The sequence below is a fragment of the Esox lucius genome, chromosome 19, assembly GCF_011004845.1.
Source record: "Esox lucius isolate fEsoLuc1 chromosome 19, fEsoLuc1.pri, whole genome shotgun sequence".
Classification (NCBI taxonomy): Eukaryota; Metazoa; Chordata; class Actinopteri; order Esociformes; family Esocidae; genus Esox; species Esox lucius.
Window position 1 is genome coordinate 31319192 of NC_047587.1, and position 20424 is coordinate 31339615.

Genomic DNA, 20424 nt, shown 5'->3' on the forward strand with positions numbered 1-20424 from the left:
TTCCGCAGCACCGTTACGCCGACATTCCTGGTCTAAAACGAGGAGAGCTGTTGTGACTGACAGCCAGCTCACCTCCTCTGCTTCTCTCCTTCCGTCTGTTTCTCATTCTCCGCCGCTGTGTAACTGCACATCCTGAACGTTTGACCTCACACACACACATACAATCCTGCCTTGAGGCGCTAACCAGAGAAAAGCATTGAGGAGGGAGTGGCCCTATAGTTTTCGTGTGCGATGCTGAGAGCCAAGACACTCCGCTGTTCGTACTGGAGTAGAACCAGGGCCGGGGGCGGTGACATGACGCCCCCCCACCCCCACACCCTATAACCTCACTCCCGGTTAGGATCAGGAGGCACGTGCCACAGGAGCGTGGAGGGCCAGGGGGCGGCTGTTGGTTTTGGCGGGCGGAGGCGCTGCCGTGGGCTGACATGAGATCCATCCCGGGGTATAAGCGAGGCCGAGGTCCAGGGGTGCTGCGGAGCTTAAACCCTCCACCTCTCTCTCTCTCCCCCCCAATGAAGGGGGATTTGCACAGCTGCCTGCCGGAGTGAAGGGATCCCTCCTTTGTGCAGCACACCAGCTTACTCCTGTGAAGCCCTGTCTAGCATACAGTCAGCCTGGGGCACTCTGCCCGCTAGGAAGCCCAGAATAAATAAAGTTCAAGGGCCCGGACTCCTTCTATTGTATTTATTTAAGTCAGCTCACATAAATGTTATTTATATGAATAAGGAACCTGAGATACAAACCTGTGTTAAGTTCCAGCTATTATTCTTGTACCCCCTCCACAGTTTTGTGCTTATTTTCTATGCTTCAAAATGAGTTGGAAGGTTGTAGTGGGTTTAGTGCTAAGGATGTGTGATGTTTCATGTGTGAATATCGATCATGTCTTTAATTAGGCCTGCAGTGCCAATCCAATCCGTTTTGGGGTTTTTTGTTTTGCACATGGACAGGTAATCAGCTCCAGCACATGTATCTAATGGACATTTCCTTGTTTTTCTAAATGAGCAGGATCTGGAAAATGATTTGTCGACTGCAGCTGCACTTCTGGAGTCAGCTACCAGTTCTTGGACTGGTAGCCACTCACATTTTTCTCTGCTCTCTTTGTCTGCCTTTTACGCTCTGTGTCTATCCCTCCGACGGTTTCTGTTCTCTTTCTGTCTCTGTCTGTGCCTGTTTTGTTCTCCCTTTCTCCATCTTTCCCTCTCTCTTCTCTCTCTCCCTCCCTCTTCTGCTTTGCCCGTCTGGCTGCTCCAGATGGAGCAGCCAGAGAGGAGCTCAGTTCAATCCAGTTTTGGGGAAGCTAGCCACTACAGCCCTAGAGTGAAAAACCACCTGTCTGCTGCATGACTTTCAGTGGCCAGCCACAACCCAGCCCCTCCCTGGTGCTCTCTGATGTCTCCCCAAGCTGGAGACAGACAGAGGTTAGACGGCCTGGAGAGAATGAGAAAAAGAAAAGGAGAGAGCTAAGGAGAAAGCGAGAAATAGAATTAGAACTGAGAGAGTGGGAGAGTGAAAACTAGAGTGAGGACTAAATGTGATACGAAGGCATCACATACACATAACGTTAGCAATTTTAAATACTATAGGCATTACACATAATCAGGGTAGCCCTCCAGGAACAGGATCGAGCAGTCCTGATCTGCTGAAGATGGATCTGAGTTAGAGTATGTCAATATCTGGTTAGATCTTTCCCTCTGTTTTCAGAGCCACATCAGCCACCTCCAGGCTAAAATCCAATCTCTTATTTCACAATGAAGCGTCCTTTACCCAGGCTGCAAAACCTACTCTGGTAAAAATGACCCCCCTTCCTTTCCTGGATGTAACTGGATGTAAATTGTCACCTCACTAATTACCATCCGCATGGTTGCCATTGTCCCATACAAAACTCAACATAGTACTTTTTACACCGGTCTTCGCCACAAGTTCTGTGTCGTACTCACTGGTACCAGCTAATCAAGTCACTCTTAAGCAAACCCCCTCCTGTAGGGCCTTAAAAGGACCCAGGTCGACTGACAGGGTTCATTCAAGTTCTTCCGAAGATCACTGGGATGTTTATTGACCGCTGAACAATTCGGAATCACGTTGGGAAAACCTTGGGAAATTCCCCAAAGAAAAACTAAGAGATGGAGTCTTGACAAACAAACAGGGATGCTGTTTACTGTTTACTCTTAGTTCATACTTTCCATTAACTGTACTGTAAACCTTTAATACCATATAATTAACTGTACAAAGACTGTCATCATTACATCTGAAGTATTAAAGATGGATACAATGATATCTGGACATTGGTTGTAAAACTGTTGCTGACCAGCCAAAATGGGTCTTCATTGTGTACTGATTCAACATTACACATCCGTCCCAAAACAGGCGGTTAGAAAAATGTGTTGTTCACAAAAGTCCAAGACTTCACCCATTCTCACCCCCATCCCTGTCTCCACCAATTTCTGCTGGCGTTTCCTTTCTGCGTTGTGACTCCTGGGACGGTTTTACGAAGCGTCTCAGACCGGGCCTGCTGCTGATCTAGGATTATTCAAGGCACTCATAAATGTAGAACTGGTCCTAGATCTGCACTCCTGATCCAAGGCTTTGTGAGGACAGGCCCTGGCGTTGCTGTGACAACTCCAGGGTCAGAAGGGCAGGCTGTGTCTGTTTTTGTTTGGATTACTATTTCTCCGGCTGACCCTGTGTTCCTTCCTGAGGTGTTTGTTTGCATTCACCCCACCCCCCCAGCCCCACCCCCTGTGGCGTTGCCTGTTGGGTTTTCGGTATCTGTCCGTCTGTCCATTAGATCGTTTTTTCTATTTTCAGGGCTGAATAAATGGTTGTTTTTAGTAAAGTCTTGTTTTGACAATTGAGTTTCCACTCCAGGTTTATAAATGTAGTGGAAGTAGGAGCAGAAAGACAAACAGGCAAACAGACAAGGAAACATGCCGACATCCTGTCCCATCCGAGGCTGACCAGTGACCGTGCTGTGGTATTGGCCTTGACAGCCTGTCTCTTTATTAGCATTATAACAACATTAGCGTGGAGGGTCTGTGTTTTTACGCCTGACCTTATTGACCATTGTATGAAGAGGGATTGGAGGAGAACACTCCCATCACGGAACAGAATAGTAAAGTAGGCCATGTCCCAGTCCTTATTGTTCAGTCTCTTTGAATTAGCAACAAGCCTAATGCACTGTTAAGTTCAACCCCTCCCAGGTTGACTGCTCTACACGCCTACACATTTTTCAGTCTCTAATTGCGGTCACAAAGTGACATCAAAGTGGAGGGTTTTGTACAAAACAAAGTAATCAGCGGATGAACCATCTCTGACCAATCACAATATCAAAGCCAATGATTAATACAAATTTTAAAAATGCTTCAACCATGTGTGTCCTGGATGTGGCCCAACCCATCGGATTGTGGGACAGACAAGCCCATTGGTTTCTGGGACCAGTCAAATGGAACGCCATTGGTTCCTGGGACCAATCAGATGGTTTGGTGGTTTTTTGACCAGGAAGTCTTACAGGAGGTGTTCAGATCCAGACTAACCAGAAAACCCATTGGCAGGGCATTGTGTTTGACTGGACCAAGGAGTTTGGTTGGCCAGGAAACTGGCTTTCATTAAATTAATTAAATAATTGCTAGTAAACCAGGTTTCCTGTGATTTGGGTATAACAATGACTAACATTGACCAAACAGCATTGGTATATTATGATGCAGTCAGTTGTGTGACAGTATAGTTTTCTGTTGAGATGCAGTCAAATATCCAGTTGCTTGACATTGAGGTGTCCTGGTACAGGAGGGTGGTTGTGGTAACAGAGGTTGTGGGTTCAGTCAAATGTGTGAGGTGAGGAGTCCGGATGTGGTCCTCTCTGTCATGGTGAGGGTCATTTCTAAATGGTTCACCTTGCTCAGTGAACAGCCCTTTCCCTCCAAGCGAGCAGCTATGTGATTCAAGTCATTCAAGCGAGCAGCTATGTGTTTTCATAATAAACCCTGCAGGCCATTAAGAGGGTGTCACCAGACAGGGGCGTGTGCGCTCTGCTGTGTTTGTGTGTTCCTTTTCGCCAGGTCGGCTTTTGGCTGTGGGTCTTCTTCCAGACACGGACAGGAACCTTGATGCATACATACAATTACACAAACACACACACAAGTATTAACAGTCTGACACGCACGCACACAAACACACAGCCTCTCCCTCATACACTGGTGGGGGAAGTCAGAATAACTGGAAACTCTGTCTGCTTACTCATGCCTGGAAGTGAGAAAACATCACTAATCTACTCCGGCAAAGACATTTACAAAAACACATTTATTATGCAATAAATATAGCTGCTTGCATTGTTATCCAAATAAGGATTACTCAGATCATCTTTCTTAAGACTTAAGTCCTCCCTATCCCCGGTAAAAAAAAGCTAATTCTAATTTCATGTTCAAGGCGACAAATGGGGAAATGATTTCCTACACGTCTATAAAGCTGTTCTAATCACACCAAATGTTGTTCAGGATAACAGCAGAACCTCCACTGGGCGAAACCCACTCGGCCTTACAAAGATAACCACAGTGGCAGAGTCCTCTGGTCCTGCTCCGTCGATCTGCGATGAGTCATCCGCTCCACGTGGCGTGGTCTGTGGTGGCATGACAGAATGGCGTGATGTGAACGCACTCACCCCCCCCACCCCAACCCCCACCCCCACCCGCCCCCTCCTGACCCGACCACAGTCAGCTCGGGAATCACTGAGCTGAGCCACGCTCGCCGCCGCCTATTGCCCAACGTGACCGTGTCCTCAGTTGCACCCTAAGCCCTTTGACCGTAGCCCCGGTGAACAGTGGTGCACTGTGCTGGGATGAGGTTCAATGGGAGATGCGGTTTTAGCAGGAAGACCCGGCAGAAGAGTAGCGCAGCCGACATTGCTTTCCCTTCATCTGAAACAGGCCTGGATTCGTCACGTCTCACTTGTTCCGTCCGAGGTTGGAGAGATTAACGTTCATGATGCGGCTCGCTGCGGATGTTATGTTTGCTCTTATTTCATCCTAATTGTCATTATTACCCGCAAGTATTTTCATAATATCCTTGAATCAGCTGGAAATGCGTTTCCCGGTCTAAGTAGGTGTAATATTCCCTGCCTTTCTTTCCCTCCCGTCCTCCCTGTCCTTTTCACGCGCCTCCTCCCCTCCCTTTCATGCGTATCCCTCTTCCTTTCTGGCAGTATGTGGCACACACCCCGACCGGCCAGGTAGCCCTTCGACCAGGAAGTGTTCCAACGCCATGCTAAAAATAGAAAGGCTTTAGCACGGAGCTACCTGCAGTCATTTCCTGCGGGAGCCTGCCCCCCACGCCCCCCCCCCCACACCCCTTAAGGTCAACATGTCACCTTTCAAGGGGATGTGGGGTTAAGAGGGGCGAGGCAGGGCACCGTGTTTGATGGGCTGAAATAGCTAAAAATATCAGCCTACTTCTGATCCTCCGGCCCTCTTTTTTACCCCCCCCCCCCCGCCCAAGCCAGCAGCTGAGGGTCCAGCCCAGGGGGACTTAATGCTGGGGGTGGGGGGTGTTGGTCAACAGGTGGGAGAGCTGTTTATGTGTGTGTGTGTGTGTGTGTGTGTGTCCGCACTGCAGTGCTCACACTAGTTTCTCCAGCCCGTTGCCCTGTAAAAGCCAGTATCACACAGAGCCTGTGTCCGTATAAATACTGGGCTGAATCCTCTTATTCAGGCTTCAGAAACTATAAACATCCACAGAGTTAAATCCATCTTTAGTGTTATGAATTCCTGGCCCATTGACGTTGAATGGGGCTGTTGTTAGTGTGGAGGCTGAGTACAGTATTTGCCATTCAGAACAGCAGCAGTAAGGCTTTATTTGTAGGGGGGAAAAGTATATTCTCCGAGCCACTTTTACCATCATACTGACAAGAGGCAATTGGCCTTCTCCGATGACGGGCCGCGGACTGACTAGGTACTGTGAGACCGATTGTTCTCGGGCAGCTGTGCATCTCTCTCTCGCTCTCTCTCTCTCCCTCTCTCTCCCTCTCTCTCCCTCTCTCTCTCTCTCTCTCTCTCTTTCTCCCTCCACCCCCCTCTCCTGTGTCTCAGTGTATGACAGAGAGGCCTTTTCTCTGAGATAGAACTAGTTTCTGATGTCCTGATTAAATACCTTCCTGTTTGTTTCTGACGGATCTGATGGTGATTAACATCTGGGGAATGCTGGGGGTGCAAACAGGGTAAATGTACTTCGGACAACAAAAACAAAGCAAGATAAGAGAAATACCTGTGATACTGAGCAAAACAGTCACTTTTTCAACAACAACCAAATTGATAATTGATACCTGTGGTGCTGGTACGCTTGGATTCACGGAAAGTTACTGGCTACTGTAGCCAAATGGCTAGAATAGATTCACTTCCCCTTATCAGTTGCATGGCTTGTTTTGACTGCAGTAGCTGTTGTGGTGGTTGTTGTTCTTACAGGAAGAATGTAGGGTTGTGGCGACAGACTTTGAGGTCTAGGAATTATTTCAACATTATCCGTTGTGCCTACTTCATATTGTCTTCTCTACACTGTCACTAGTCAACCAGACAAATCTGTCTTCAGCTATACTGGAAAAAAAGTTACCTCAACAAATGTAGTTTTTGGCCAGTTTGTTGATCTGATGTTGATGAAACTCACAATCCTATTGTATCTGGTTCATTTACAATTGTACTTTGACTCTGCCTTTTACTGGCTTGGCAATGGGCAATTCCTGGAACTTTACAATTTAAGTTGGATAGTGAAGGTATTAAAGGATTTGAACTTCTAATCCCCCATCGCAGCCTGCATCAAAAGTGACTGCTAAAGTGGAGAAGATTAATTACTAAGAATAATTAAAAATGATTGTGAATTCTATTGATTACTGATCATATGAACTGAAACAGCCTTCTTACTAACATAGTTAAAAGGTCCAACAGTAACAAATGGGATTTGTTTTTTTTAACTGATGTTATCCATGTTATTATAGCATTGGTTTACTTAATGGGGGACATGCAAAAACACAGTTAGTGAAACAAAACATTTTCAGAGAATCCACCTGCACTAAAACAAGCAGGAAATTGATTAGCATGGTTCCAAGGAAACTTATATAGTTTATATTCAACACCCTTTTAGCATAGAGGTTTCAAGGTAAGGCAGGTGCGATAGGATTGTGAGTCATCCTCAATCCAGATCCTAGTCATTGCATACAAACAGTGCAAATTTGCTCAGCACTGTCTTGTGGTTGGTGGCCAGTCAATACATTCTTCTCCAAGTATGTAGGTGCTGGCAAGTGCTCCCTTGTGGAATCAGCATGATAAGAAGCAGAATGGGTTTGTAAAATGTGCTTCAGAAGGCACATCTCAATCTCTCCCGAGCCTGCAGATGTTCCAATAAGCCAAGGTCACACACGTAAGTGCAAATTGGATTTCACAAAACTGGCAGCGTAGAAGAATAGTGGTGAAGGCAAACGTGAATTTAAATTTTATTCATTCAGCTCATTAAGAGTTAAGTTTGTTGAGCGAACATTCACACATTAGCTACATTTCTTGTCCATGTAAAGTCTACCCAACTCACAGAATAATAGTGATGGGTTAAGCTGGCTTATTTACAGTATACCACTGGCCAACCAGACATTGTCAGACTGTCACCATCCAACTAGACTTCTCTAAGACGTATAATTATCCTCCTCTTTTCATTTCACCGTAAGAGAAGCCAAACAAACGTCTGTATAGTGCAACGCTACTTACTGTATGACTGTGTCTTCAATAGGGGGAGAAAAAGCTGCAATAACAAAAAGAGTGTGTCAGTGGGAGACAGGGACTATATTTGGAATCAGATGGGGGGAGGTGACGGGGCTCTCTCCCTTTCTGTCCCTCCCCTCTCTTCCTTCGCTCCGTCTCTCAGGCCCAGCTGTGCCTGGGTGGAGACACAGCATAAAACTGGCTTTATCTGATTTAATGCATCTTACGGGGCATGCGGTGGGTCTCCAGTGGCGACGGTCGGGCTGGATCAGCTGGCGAGCTGGCTGGCCTTGGCACCGACCCGAGCGCCGGGCAGGGCCACATTCTGGGCACGTGTCTGCTTGGAGTCACTCGTAGACAGCTGACAAACCAGTCGGTCCCATCGCCACCAGCCCTGCCGCACGATTTCCCCAGACCCCAAACAACTCCCTCGAACTCTGTTTTCAATACTCAGACCGGCTTTGACTGGTTCGCGCACGTCACTGTGTTTTGAGTTGTGATACGCTTCATATGGCTCAGCGCAGTGTGTGCGTGTTGGTCGGACCACCCGCCAGGCGCTATCTGTGCCTGATAGCATCCCTGACAAGAGGATCCCTTTGTTGCTAATGACATCCAACAGATGTAGCAGTCATTAACTCATTACCCTTTGACATCCAGTTCACTGCTGCCAATTATTTCAGATTTACCAGTATGGGCCAAGACCCGTGTTAGTGTCACAATAAGGACAAGAATGGGACAACAGATCTGTCTTGAGAAATCCTTTACAAACAGATCTGGAACCAGCCGAGGGAAGACAAAGAATATATGGTCGAACAGCCATGGGTTACACGTGTCATGACAAATATCCGCCTGTATTTCTGCAAAAGGACCAGAAATTGATGGAAGACGAGGTGATGAGAGAGAATCTTTCATTCTTTTGTTGGGTGAGGTGACATTTCACCAGCCCCATCCGAATGTGTTTAATGCACTTCAGCCTAGAACTGGTGGCTAGCTAATGGCACGTTGCTGGCATGTAACGTGTGATAGCAGCTGGTCCAGGGGCCACCTCACCCCCATAATGCCTCTCCTGTTGGCCACAAAGAGCGCTTGCCTGAGGACTAGCCCGTGGTGATGCCCCAGACTCTGGGTCGAGGGGTCCCCCACCATCCATGTGTCCCTGTCCTTTGACATTTACACCACTTGTGGTACTGCAGTCAGCTGACGGGCCAGACCGGCGCCCCTCCCTTGTTTGGTAGGTTGGTTGGTAACCGTGCTTCAACTGCCAGCTGCCAACAGGCCTGGACAGAGTAGACATACAGCCAGGGTGAATCACAGACAGGCCTGGCAACTGGTTGCCATGGGCTAGGCTGGCCAACAGATGACTTGACACTTGTCCTGTTGAGTCATTGGCATGTTGATGATGCAAAGGAGAAGTGTCAGCAGTTAGAATATTTTTAGATGAACTGGTCTGGAAATTTTGTTTCCTCGTGACACATTTCTTATGGAGTTCAACTCAACTGGATGATTCTTTAATGTTTGAATAGCCAGTGAATTATATGAGTGTTTGGCCTAATCTTTGGGGAAACATGATTGTTCTGGAGGGTGAGGGGTGTGTGTTTGTCTCCACTTTATTGTGTGGGTCATCACACTGGGGATCAGTAAAGTTGAGGGCTCCCAGCTGTCTCTGAGGACAAATGCTGAAAAAGGCAACTGGTTCAGTATTTTACAAGAACCCTTCCCCAGACTCCTAGATTAATTCCACATCCAAACAGCTTTTGAAGCAGCTTTCTGAATGTTAGGTTGTGTTTTATGACTGCAAAACTGGGGTGGCATCCACAAGCATTCTCACAGCTCTGCTTTTTTCTTCATAATTCATATCAATTTTTTTAGATCTACCACAGGATTATTATTTGTTGAAAGCCAAGAGACCCGTTTTCTAGTGACAGTCCCTGTTTTTGGTGGCCTGTCCCAGTTTAGAGCTGTTCCCAGAGCCGTCCCTGGTTAGCTGCTAGGAAGAAAGGCTACTCTGAATTTAAATCTGAGTTGATATTTCAATAATCAAAAACCACTTGAGTGTAATTGGAAATAGTTTCCTCAGCTTTTTATGAGGAACTTGCTGCAAGTATGTTTAAACACTATATGGCCAAAGGTATGAGATCCAGTGTTTCAGCCACACCCATTGCTCACTGGAGCATAAAATCCAGCACAAAGCCATGAAACCTCCAGACAAACATTGGCAGTACAATGGGTCATACTGAATAGCTGAGTTACTTTAAATGTGGCACTGTTATAGGATGCCACCTTTGCCACAAATCAGTTTGTGAAATTTCTGTCCTACCAGATCTGCCCTGGTCAACTGTAAGTGCTATAATTGTGATGCGTCTAGGACCAACAACTGTGGTAGACCACACCAAGTGGTAGACCATGCAAACTTACAGAGCGGGGCCTCCGAGCACTGAAGCGTGTAGCGCGTAAAAATCGGCAATCGTCTAAGTCTTGTATTTGTCATATGCACCGAGTAACATAACATTATTCTGAACAGTGAAATTCTTGTGACATGGCACGCGACACCTGCATGGTAAGCATTACAAAATATAATGCAAAAATCATAGCAAAAATATACATAACACAGAAAACTAGCAGCAATTCCAAAGATTGTAGAAATGGGCAATATGGACAATACTGATAGAAATATGAAACAATATAAATTGTATAAAGTGTAATAGTGTCTATGATTGGATATATTAAAATATGCTAATGTACATTGAATGACCAGAGCATATGAAATGTTTATGTGATCAATATGATCATAGATCAGAGTTGCTGGTTGAGAAGCATTATGGCCTGGGGGAGAAAACTGTGAGTCTGGAAGTGCGTGCCCCGATGCTTCGGTAGCGTCTACCAGACGGCAGCAGTTTGAACAGACCATAGCCTGGGTGGCTGTGGTCTTTGATGGTGTTCTGTGCTTTACTAAGGTATTGCGTATGGTAGATGCCTTGCACAGAAGAGAGATGGCAGCCACGATCATCTCCTTAAGTTCAAAAGTTCAAAGAGAGGCTGTTATCCTGGCACCTTGTAGCCAGATCCCCTACCTCCTCTCTGTAAGCGGTGTCATCATGGTTGGAGATGAGACCCAGGATTGTGGTGTTGTCCACAAACTTAAGGATGACGTTGGAGCTGTGTGGCCAGGGAACCTGGAGTACAGGACTGAGTACGTAGCCATGAGGGGCTATGGTGCTCAGGGTCAGTTTTCTAACATTGTGGCAACAGTTTGAGGAAGGCCTTCCCAGAAGAGTGGCAGTTCTTATATCTGCAAGGGGGGGGGTCAACTCCATTTTAATGTCCATGGTTTTGGAATGGGATGTCCAACAAGCTCACATAGGTGTGATAGTCAGGTGTCCACACAGTTTTGGTCATACAGTGTATTCCAGATATCTGGTCACTTAATCTTGTTCCTCAAGCACCCTACTCTATACACATTGCTCTCTCCTGACCTTATGGTGCTGCAAAAGACACTCTGAACTTGTTAGTATTAAATATGAGAAAAATATGCTTTTTTCTCAGTAAACCGTTTCAACATGTTGCTTCCTACAAATATTTTGCTATCTGAATTCAAAAGGCAACTGAACTGTTAAAGAAGTTTAATTTCAAGATTGGATTCTTGTACAGAACAAAAGCATACCTAACTTGTGGAAATAGGAAGAAAATTGTTCAGGCCACTTTTACTCCATTTTAGTTAATGGGGATATTACTTGCATGAATGCTGCTGCAGGCACACCTAAACTACTAGATGCTATTTTCCAGTCTGCCCTTCATTATTGACAACGAAACAAAAACTCACCATTATGCCCTATTGATTCTCCCCAGAGATGAGTAAAATGGCTTTCTGTTTTGTAGCACCCTATATGTAGAATAAAATCCTGATTCTTTTTAATTGGATGAACTGTGCTTATTTGTGGCCCGTATGACAATAAATCTAACCATTCTTCCTAATGTGTATGTATTTCAACATGTTTTACGGTGTTATTTAATTATATGGGGGGGGGGGTTTCACTGAATGCAGGGCACAGTTATAAAAGAGCCTTAGGTCTCAGTTGACCCCCTGCTAAAATAAAGGTCACATTAAATAATTGTTTTATTTAAGTCTGTGGCTGATAAATGTGCTATGCTATTATCTGCTCCATTCCCTGTTAAATAATATGTTGTTCCATTTTCCACACCTCAGTGACCATGAAACTGAGCGGTAGCTATATATAGTAGATACATTTTTCACTAACATCTTTGCTCTCACTCAGGAAAACATATTTAGTGAGCATGCATCCATATTACTGACAACAACAGCAACTAAATGAAACGCTCTTAACCCACTGAAACCACAATGGTATAACAGGCAACTGATCAGTCAAAACACAGGGTATTCGCCTCTTCACCGTGACGCTAGCCAGTTTATCCACTGAGTGATAACCTTTCACTGTCCATCTGACATACCTTGATGTGCGAAATGCCAGTGTCCCACCACAGTGACATCAAAGCCATCACACGTCCTGCTCTATCGGAGTTCATGTCGAGGCGTCATTTCTCTCCCTCTCTACGTGAAAGCCCTAACTGTTCCCACACATTCCCCTCTGACCACACGTAGGTTGTGTCTCCTGTCCCGCACGGCGGCCTTGACGTCACAGCCCAGGGCCCTGGGGCAGCTGGGTAAGGGGCAATTCCAACAGTGCCGAAGGCAGGGCGGGCTTCCTATGGGGGGGGTGGGGGGGTTGGTAGTGAGAGGGTGAGAGGCTGCTTGCCCTGTACGGACACAGATTATACCTCCTTGCGAAAGTATCTCTAAAACAAAAGCAGCTTTGAGAGCACTCCCACTCAGCCAAGGAGATTATGCCCCCCCACACATGCACACACAGCCCGCAAAGGCTTTGCCTGCAGTTTAATGGCACGTGGCAAAGGCCTTGATACTTATCATGTGCGTCAGGTGCTCTCGCTCGGTTTCCTGTTCTTTAAAATACCCCCGCCCACCGTCCACCCTCCACCGCCAAATCCCTCTGCTCAACCCACACCCACTGCCTCCACCCCTCCTTCCTTTTCTCCTTTTTACAAATACAAAGAACATATTGTATCTGCCATTAAACGGAGTCCATTCATGTTGGCAGGGCCAGCAGGCAGGGCTCTGTGAATCCGAGCCGGGCTCCGTGTGCTTCCAGTTGGCCCTAGTTACTGGTTTGGTTGGTGGGTTGATTGGTTGTTAGTTGGTTGGATGTGTGTTTAACATCCTCTGTCTCCTGTGCTGGACTCAAATCAACATGCGGAGATGCACGGCTCCAATGAACACAGAGCCCTTTGCGTCGGTCTGTCTCTGGAATGTCAGTCATAGTACACACGTACGTTATCCAGATTGTACCGGCTTTGTGGTGACACACACCTCCCCCGCCTGTGTCAGGCATGTCCTGTGGTGGTAATAAATAACACACACATACCCGTATCAAATATACACAAGAGATTAGACATGAAAAGCGCATGTACATTAAATATCACGACAAACAATCTCTCCCTAATATGAAAGAGGCGAGTTGACGTGAGTCAACACACAGAAAGCAGGAAAAATAAACGTTTGAAATCACAGCGGGTGATGTCTGCTTTGATGTCCATATGTCTGTTCTCCTCCCTCCATCTCCACTGGGCCTTTCTGTCCCACGCTCCCTAAGAGGAGGACACGTCATCGAACAGCTCTCACTTCCCGCTGTCTGACTCCTCCATCTCTCTCTTTCCCTCTGATGCTGAAAGAGAAGACGGATATCTAGTATGTTCTGAGGTGAACGACGTCCAGTAGGTCATCTGAGTCTTGACCTGCATCCGCCCCCCCCCCCCCACTCCGTTACTCACCTCAAGTCCGGCCCCCCTCCATTTGAACGTCTGCAAACAAATCGTCAGACAAAGACCACCCCCCCCATTCCTGTGTTCCTCCCTCTGTCCACCCCCCTTCCTGTGCCCCTCCCTCTGATGACCACCATGAGCCTTGTCACACACACACACATACATACATACACACACACACACACACATACACACACACACACATACACACATACAGAGGACCATGCATCTGCTGCGACTCTACATTGTCCATTGTGTGAGAAGGTGTGTGTCTTTCTGCTTCTGCTCCTGGAGGAGGTGGGGGATGGAGGTAAGGCTGGGTCCAGGGACATGGGGAGGGGGGGGAATGAAGAGGCAGACGGGCATTACAGTTTAGGCCTGGGCGGATCTTGTCCGTCGGACCTGAACCATGTTGTTGTTTATGGGCAGGGGAACCTGAAGCTCAACCCACAGGCACCCGGGTTCTGACCGAAGGTACCTCCTCATGTACGATGGGTGCTGGTAGGGATTTTGTCCCTCCTTTTCTCCCGTGCAGGGCTACGGCCGTTCAGTCAAAGGAATCTTGTTCTTTGCAATGAGGCTCGCTCCGAATAAATGGCAACAAAATTCGGGAGTTTTTTTGTCATGTTTTTATTTTATTTTTTTAATTACCTCTAGCAACATTCTCCCCTCATTTTGAATGTGAGAGAGAAGCAAAAGGGGCTGAAAAAGAATGAGAGAGAGAGAGAAAGAGAGTGGGCATTGTGGTTTCATTCATCTGGCATCTATTCAGTGAGACCTATCTGCTCACTCAGCCAAGACCACAATAAATAAAACACCCTTGTTCCTTTTAAACCCTTTTTATTCCTGAAATGGAGATTACTCTATAATCTCACCTAATAATAATAATAATAATAATAATAATAGTTCTACATATTAACACATAGTCAGCTTTTTCTGTGTCATGGAGTTTTTTTACCGTGTTATTCAGTCCATAACTTGGTCATTACATCCATTACTATCATGTAGTCCATTACTATATCATGGATTTGATTACTATGTGCATGTTTTTAGGTTCCACTGTTAGGAGGATCCATCAACTGTAGCCTGCCCCTCTCCTCCCTCCAACAGAGGGCAGTAGGAATCACATGATCACATGGGTCACAGAGTTTGCCATACTCCTTGCCAGAAAACCTTATTAGATTAACCATATCATGTTGGTTCTGTTGCTTATGGTGAAGGCAGCGTGGTTCTGCCCCTGAAGCAGTGTGAACACAGACAGACTAATTATCCATAGTAATTAGGCGGTGAAAATGATTGCCCCTATGGAAATAAAATGTCAGACCTGCAGTCTGTTTGGCCCAGTTCAGACAGCTCATTGGCAATAAAGTGTACTTGTTATCGACCTGGGCCCATAAACTCCAGTCCAGAGTACTGCCCTAGACTGGGAACAGGGTCACATTTCCAATGCGATTTGAGACGTTTAATGAGCCATCTAATTAGCGGTCGGTAAGTAGTGAGCAGGAAACTTGAGGAGATATGCTACAATGAACAAATCAAATACTGTCACTTCAGGCAGGCTTTTTCCTCTTAGTGATATTTTTTGTGTGATTACCAGTGTTTAGTGTGGCAACTAGGATCATCCCCCGTGAATTAATTGGCCACGCAACCCTGTCCCTGTAGGTTTTCTCTCCAACCCTGTTCCTGGAGATCTACCGTCTCGTATGTTTTCTCTCCAACCCTGTTCCTGGAGATCTACCGTCTCGTATGTTTTCTCTCCAACTCTGTTCCTGGAGATCTACCGTCTCGTATGTTTTCTCTCCAACCCTGTTCCTGGAGATCTACCGTCTCGTATGTTTTCTCTCCAACCCTGTTCCTGGAGATCTACCGTCTCGTATGTTTTCTCTCCAACCCTGTTCCTGGAGATCTACCGTCTCGTATGTTTTCTCTCCAACCCTGTTCCTGGAGATCTACCGTCTCGTATGTTTTCTCTCCAACCCTGTTCCTGGAGATCTACCGTCTCGTATGTTTTCTCTCCAACCCCAATTTTGCATGCTGGATAAAAATATAAATCAGGTCAGTCCCAACTGAGGTAGACAGAATCTGTCGGACAGTTGATCTCCAGGAACAGGGTAGGGCAGCTCTGGCCAGTAATTCATTGTCACGCTACTAAACAGCTCTGAGTCATCTGTTGTTGTTGTCGCCTCAGTGACGAACACAGGCGGCTGTTTGGTGTTCAGCAGGGTTCAGGAGCTGGGCGGTCCCAGGGGACCGACGGAAGGTAAGCCAGGAAAGGAAGGGTGTTCCTCAGTCAACACCGCCACTCTGTCCCTAGTCTGTCCCCAACAGACCCGTGTTCCCACCCCTGAGGACCTCCGCTGAGGAGACACAGAGGCTGGGATAGGGTTTTGACGGCCAGGGCTGGGCTAGGGGTGGGAGGTGTCGGTTCCAACTATACATATACTCCCCCTGCTAGGAATGTTGAACGTTGACGATTCAGCGTCCGTATCGGTGAAACCGTTTGTGCCACAGACTGTCAGCGGGGTGGGGAAGGCCCGTGGCTGGGACCATGTGTTGTTTAAGAGGGTAGGGCGGGCTTGAGGACAGCTGAAACTTCACCTGTCCCCGTATCACATGTCCTTCAGTGCGATACGGAATAACAGCATGCCATCACAAATAACAAGAAAGGCTTATCCCTCAACCTGACAGTGTTCTGCAGTCTAACCCTGGTCTGCACAAAGAAAAAAAACACAGGAATGTAAATAGGTCTGTAGATGACCTCTGATAGGTTTATGATACTCTTGTATTTCCTCAAATAATAAGCGGCAGTGCGTGCTCCGTCTTCTTTACAAAGCTGTTTTGTTGGGGATAGACCAGGTCTAATCCGGAGCTTGGTCTAACCTTTATTTAGGTTTTACCTCCTACTTTGAAGATTTTATGACAGTGGGGTGGGGTGATCTTATTTCATGTGATATGGATTCACATCTCCACCACCATATCTGATGCTCTGTGGGATGTACTAGAAAAGTGTCCTGTCTGCATGAAAGGATGAATGAGAAGAGTCCTGAGTTCAAGCAAAATATACAAAATAACTGTGGATTCCACAATGTGGGGGTCAGAACAGCCTCTGCAATTCCTCTATCAGTTCTCACCAGAATGTGAGTCTAGAAATGCAAGCTGTCTGTATGACCAGGTGCCACGTCTCTTTCATCTACTGCCATGTTCTGGCCTCCTGCCTCCAACATTATCTGCAATGCTTATCTCCAAGACTATTACGTGTATGAAACAGGCTCACAATGTACTGAGTTACGCCCAAGACAACGCAGAACAAGATAACTCGGTTCTAGCGTCAGTTCTGCCGGAGCCCTTCTGTGTGCAGGGAGGTGTGTGACTGTTCTGGCAGACTGGGTGGTTACAGTGGAGAGTCACCAGGGTGGTGAGGAAGACTGTGTGTCGGGTGATGTTGAGACACCTGTGTTTACAGTTACAGCGACAGCTCCTGGTATGTCTGTCTGTGTGTGTGTGTGTGTTTGTGTGTGTGTGTCTGCCTCACTCTGTGTGTGTGTGTGTGTGTGTGTGTCTGCCTCTGTGTGTGTGTGTTTGTGCCTCTGTGTGTGTCTATATTAATTTGTCTGGATTGCTTAACTTTGCCTCAGTGTGCCTGTTAGTTTAGCAACCATGTCGGCAGTAGCCTGTGTGTGTGTGTGTGTGTGTGTGTGTGTGTGTGTGTGTGTGTGTGTGTGTGTGTGTGTGTGTGTGCGTGCATGCGACAAAGCCTCCCTACCCCTCCTGAGTCATGGAGCCGGGCGAGCTCCAACAGGTAGACCGTGACAGCCGACCAACATGTCATTATAAAGCCGTGCTCTGTCATTGGGATGGTGCCATATTAAAGACCTGGCAGACAAACAGAGGCAGCATCTCAGTGACACTCCTCCACCGCTGTGCCCATTTAAATGTGACCGTAATCACGCGCACGTGTCTGTGTCTGTGTGTTTTGTGTGTGTTCCGTCACCAGATCGTCCACATGGACCACAAGATCGAGGCGGTGCTGAAGATCCTGGTGGACCAGTACAAACCCGACGAGGAGCTGATAGAGAAGCCGCCGCCCCCTCCGCCCCGAGCTCCGTGCGTCCCCCGGGTCTCCATCACCAGGGGGTCGAGCTCCGCCTTCAGTTTCGATGGCGTGCAGTGACGTCACAGCGGGACAGAGCGGCGCCGGCAGGGTCCTCCACCAGTGCCTGGCGGGGTCGGGCATAAGACATCCTGCCTGGGCAGCGGGACCATCACTCCGATGGAGGGACCACTCCACCTACCTCATTTAGAAGGTGGCGTAGTTGCCCACCGACCTCATGCTTTTCCCCTGGGCTCTGTTCGATCTGTACGGCTGAAGCGTTGCGGATCGCGCAGCGACAAATGTGGAGGTGATTTCCAGTTGAGCCGAGATACAGCGTTAGCAGAAAGTTGGCTTGAAATGTCAACCGCGCTCTAACGCCAAGCTTCAGCGATACGCATCGAATAGAGCCCTTACTTTCAGAATCCCCGAACCCTTTATATCACCGTCTTTGACCTCAGAGAAAGACGGCAAACAACTCAACGCGGCTTTTGTTGCTATGTGGGAAGCACTCGTCTGTCAGGGCAGCTAAGAGAATTGGGAGACGTTGACAGTGATATCCAGCACAGTCCTGCCATCCACCCTCCCTCCCCATCTCAATTCATTCTGGAGTTTCTTGTCTCTTTCTCCTACTCTAATAACAGCCCCATAAACATCCGCTGTTGAAAATGTCCACATCGTACCATAGTGAGAACACAAACGACCTGTTATACGGTTCATTAGCCTGTCACTTCTACTCCTCGGTATGGAGCGTTTCCGTCCTTGGCTGGATGGATAGAACAGTGCTGTAAAATGGTCTAAATGGTGCCAAGATTGTGACACTCGAGTATGTTCTCTGTTGAGTGCTGCATCCTTCTCAGGGCTGCGTCCTTTATACTATCGCTCAGTGAGGCTCATCCAAGCGCCGCAATATTATTCTTAAGCAAACCAGCAGTTGGTGTGAAACACAATGATCAGCGATTAGATCGTGTCCATCCGGTCGTAACGTCAAAGCCATTGAAGCGTATTCTGAAAAACACACGTGTGGGTTCCGACGATGTGTTCACTTTCTAAACGTCTCCAGAGAGGGAGTGAGACCAGACTCGGAGAAGAGATGTGTGCGGGGCACGGCGTTAGGGTCAGCTGGTAACAGTGAGTAGCCAGTCGACTGAAGCGTTTGCTAAATGCCCGGATGGAGGCCCGGCAGTCTAACAGCGGAATTCTTCCAACTCTAATGATCTTGGCACTGTTTAAACAAAAGTACAGTGCGGCTGTTTCCATGAAGCCACCGATTCATCTCCCCTTGGACTGTATTCAGGGCGAGGGGAGATGATGGAGTGACCTATAGGAGAACCAGGAGATGACTCGTTGACCGGGGTCTGCATCGTTATTGGGCAGCGAGAGCGTAGTAGGAGGAGACCGCAGCTCTGCAGGAACCAGTCTGTCGCTGATGTACAGTGAAGGTTAGGCTAATAAAAATAGCAAAACAGCCATGACAAGGCAGAGTGTTATGTTACAGAAATACTGCATGGGGGAAGAACAGTGCAGGGAGTTATGGTATGGCCTTTTGCAGTTGACCCCGTGCCAATATCACTGGGATATTTATATGAACCACTTCATTCCCCACCCTCTGTTTTTCATGATAAAACACTTCTATTTTCCCCCTTCCAGACTCCAAACTGCTGTGTGCAATTTGAAATGAATTTGCCCCATTAGAGCACTGATTATTTGTCTGTCTCTTGCTAATTAAGTGCTGAATTCCTGGTGAAGGGAGATTACTCTGTGTGTGCGTTTACTAATGAAAAGAAACACTGGAAAAATGTGTACAATTTAAACAGTAGGCTTTGAGCCGCTCACTTCATAATTCAGTGTGAAGGGCCTGAAATATCAGGCTACCCCTAAAGGAGAGGTAGATGTACCAGGCTTCAGCTTCAGATTTCACTGTAAAGCCCTTTAGAGCATTTGAATATGAATAAATAATGTATCTATTTTTTTTGTTCTCACTACACATATGTTGTATGCCAGCTGGGTTTAGCCAGTAGAAAATAGTAAACAATAACCAAACTATGTATGCAAGCCCTTTTATAAATGTAGTACACACAGTCCTCAAAAGATGGCGACAAAAGAGGGGGTGAAAAGGCAAAAGAAAACATGGAGAGAGGGAAGGAAAAATGGAGAGAGGAAAGGAAAAATGGAGAGAGGAAAGGAAAAATGGAGAGAGGGAAAGAAAAATGGAGAGAGGGAAAGAAAAATGGAGAAAGGGAAGGAAAAATGGAGAGAGGGAAAGAAAAATGGAGAAAGGGAAGGAAAAATGGAGAGAGGGAAAGAAAAATGGAGAGAGGAAAGGAAAAATGGAGAGAGGGAAGGAAAAATGGAGAGAGGGAAGGAAAAATGGAGAGAGGGAAAGAGAAATGGAGAAAGGGAAGGAACCCTCTGCATTGCTGGTATATATCTTTTCATTTTGCTGTGGTTGAAGATTAGTTGCATGTATTTTCTATAATATAATATATTTTTTATTTTCTTCAAAGCAGCTAAGTCGGTTAGAGATTCCTAGAGATAACTGCTCCATCCATCTGGCTGTCTGACCATTCTCCTGTACAGTTTTATAAGAGTTGTAAATAGTTACACTGCCTTATATTTATTACCATGTGGAACAATCAACCTGAAAAGACTTGTGGTTTGCAGGGATAATGGGAAACAAAGTGTTTTAAAATGGATTGGTATGACTGTAAATTATATTCATAACCCTCTGTAAGTCTGGTGTAAATAAAAATC

General features: G+C 46.7%; 1 protein-coding gene across 2 annotated transcripts in view; it reads left to right on the top strand.

The window, feature by feature from the left end:
- kcnq1.2 (potassium voltage-gated channel, KQT-like subfamily, member 1.2) overlaps nt 1-20424 on the top strand; it is a 206468-nt gene that overhangs the window by 184362 nt on the left and 1682 nt on the right. The window contains exon 20 of one of the 2 annotated variants that reach the window (XR_004574831.1): nt 17575-17884. Coding sequence is in view for 1 of the 2 variants with exons in the window: in XM_013139034.3 (XP_012994488.3) it covers nt 17575-17751 (177 nt within the window). In the remaining variant the exon portion in view is untranslated. Of the gene's footprint in view, nt 1-17574; nt 19834-20424 lie in introns of those variants that run through there. The other variant, XM_013139034.3, reaches the window with a different exon arrangement.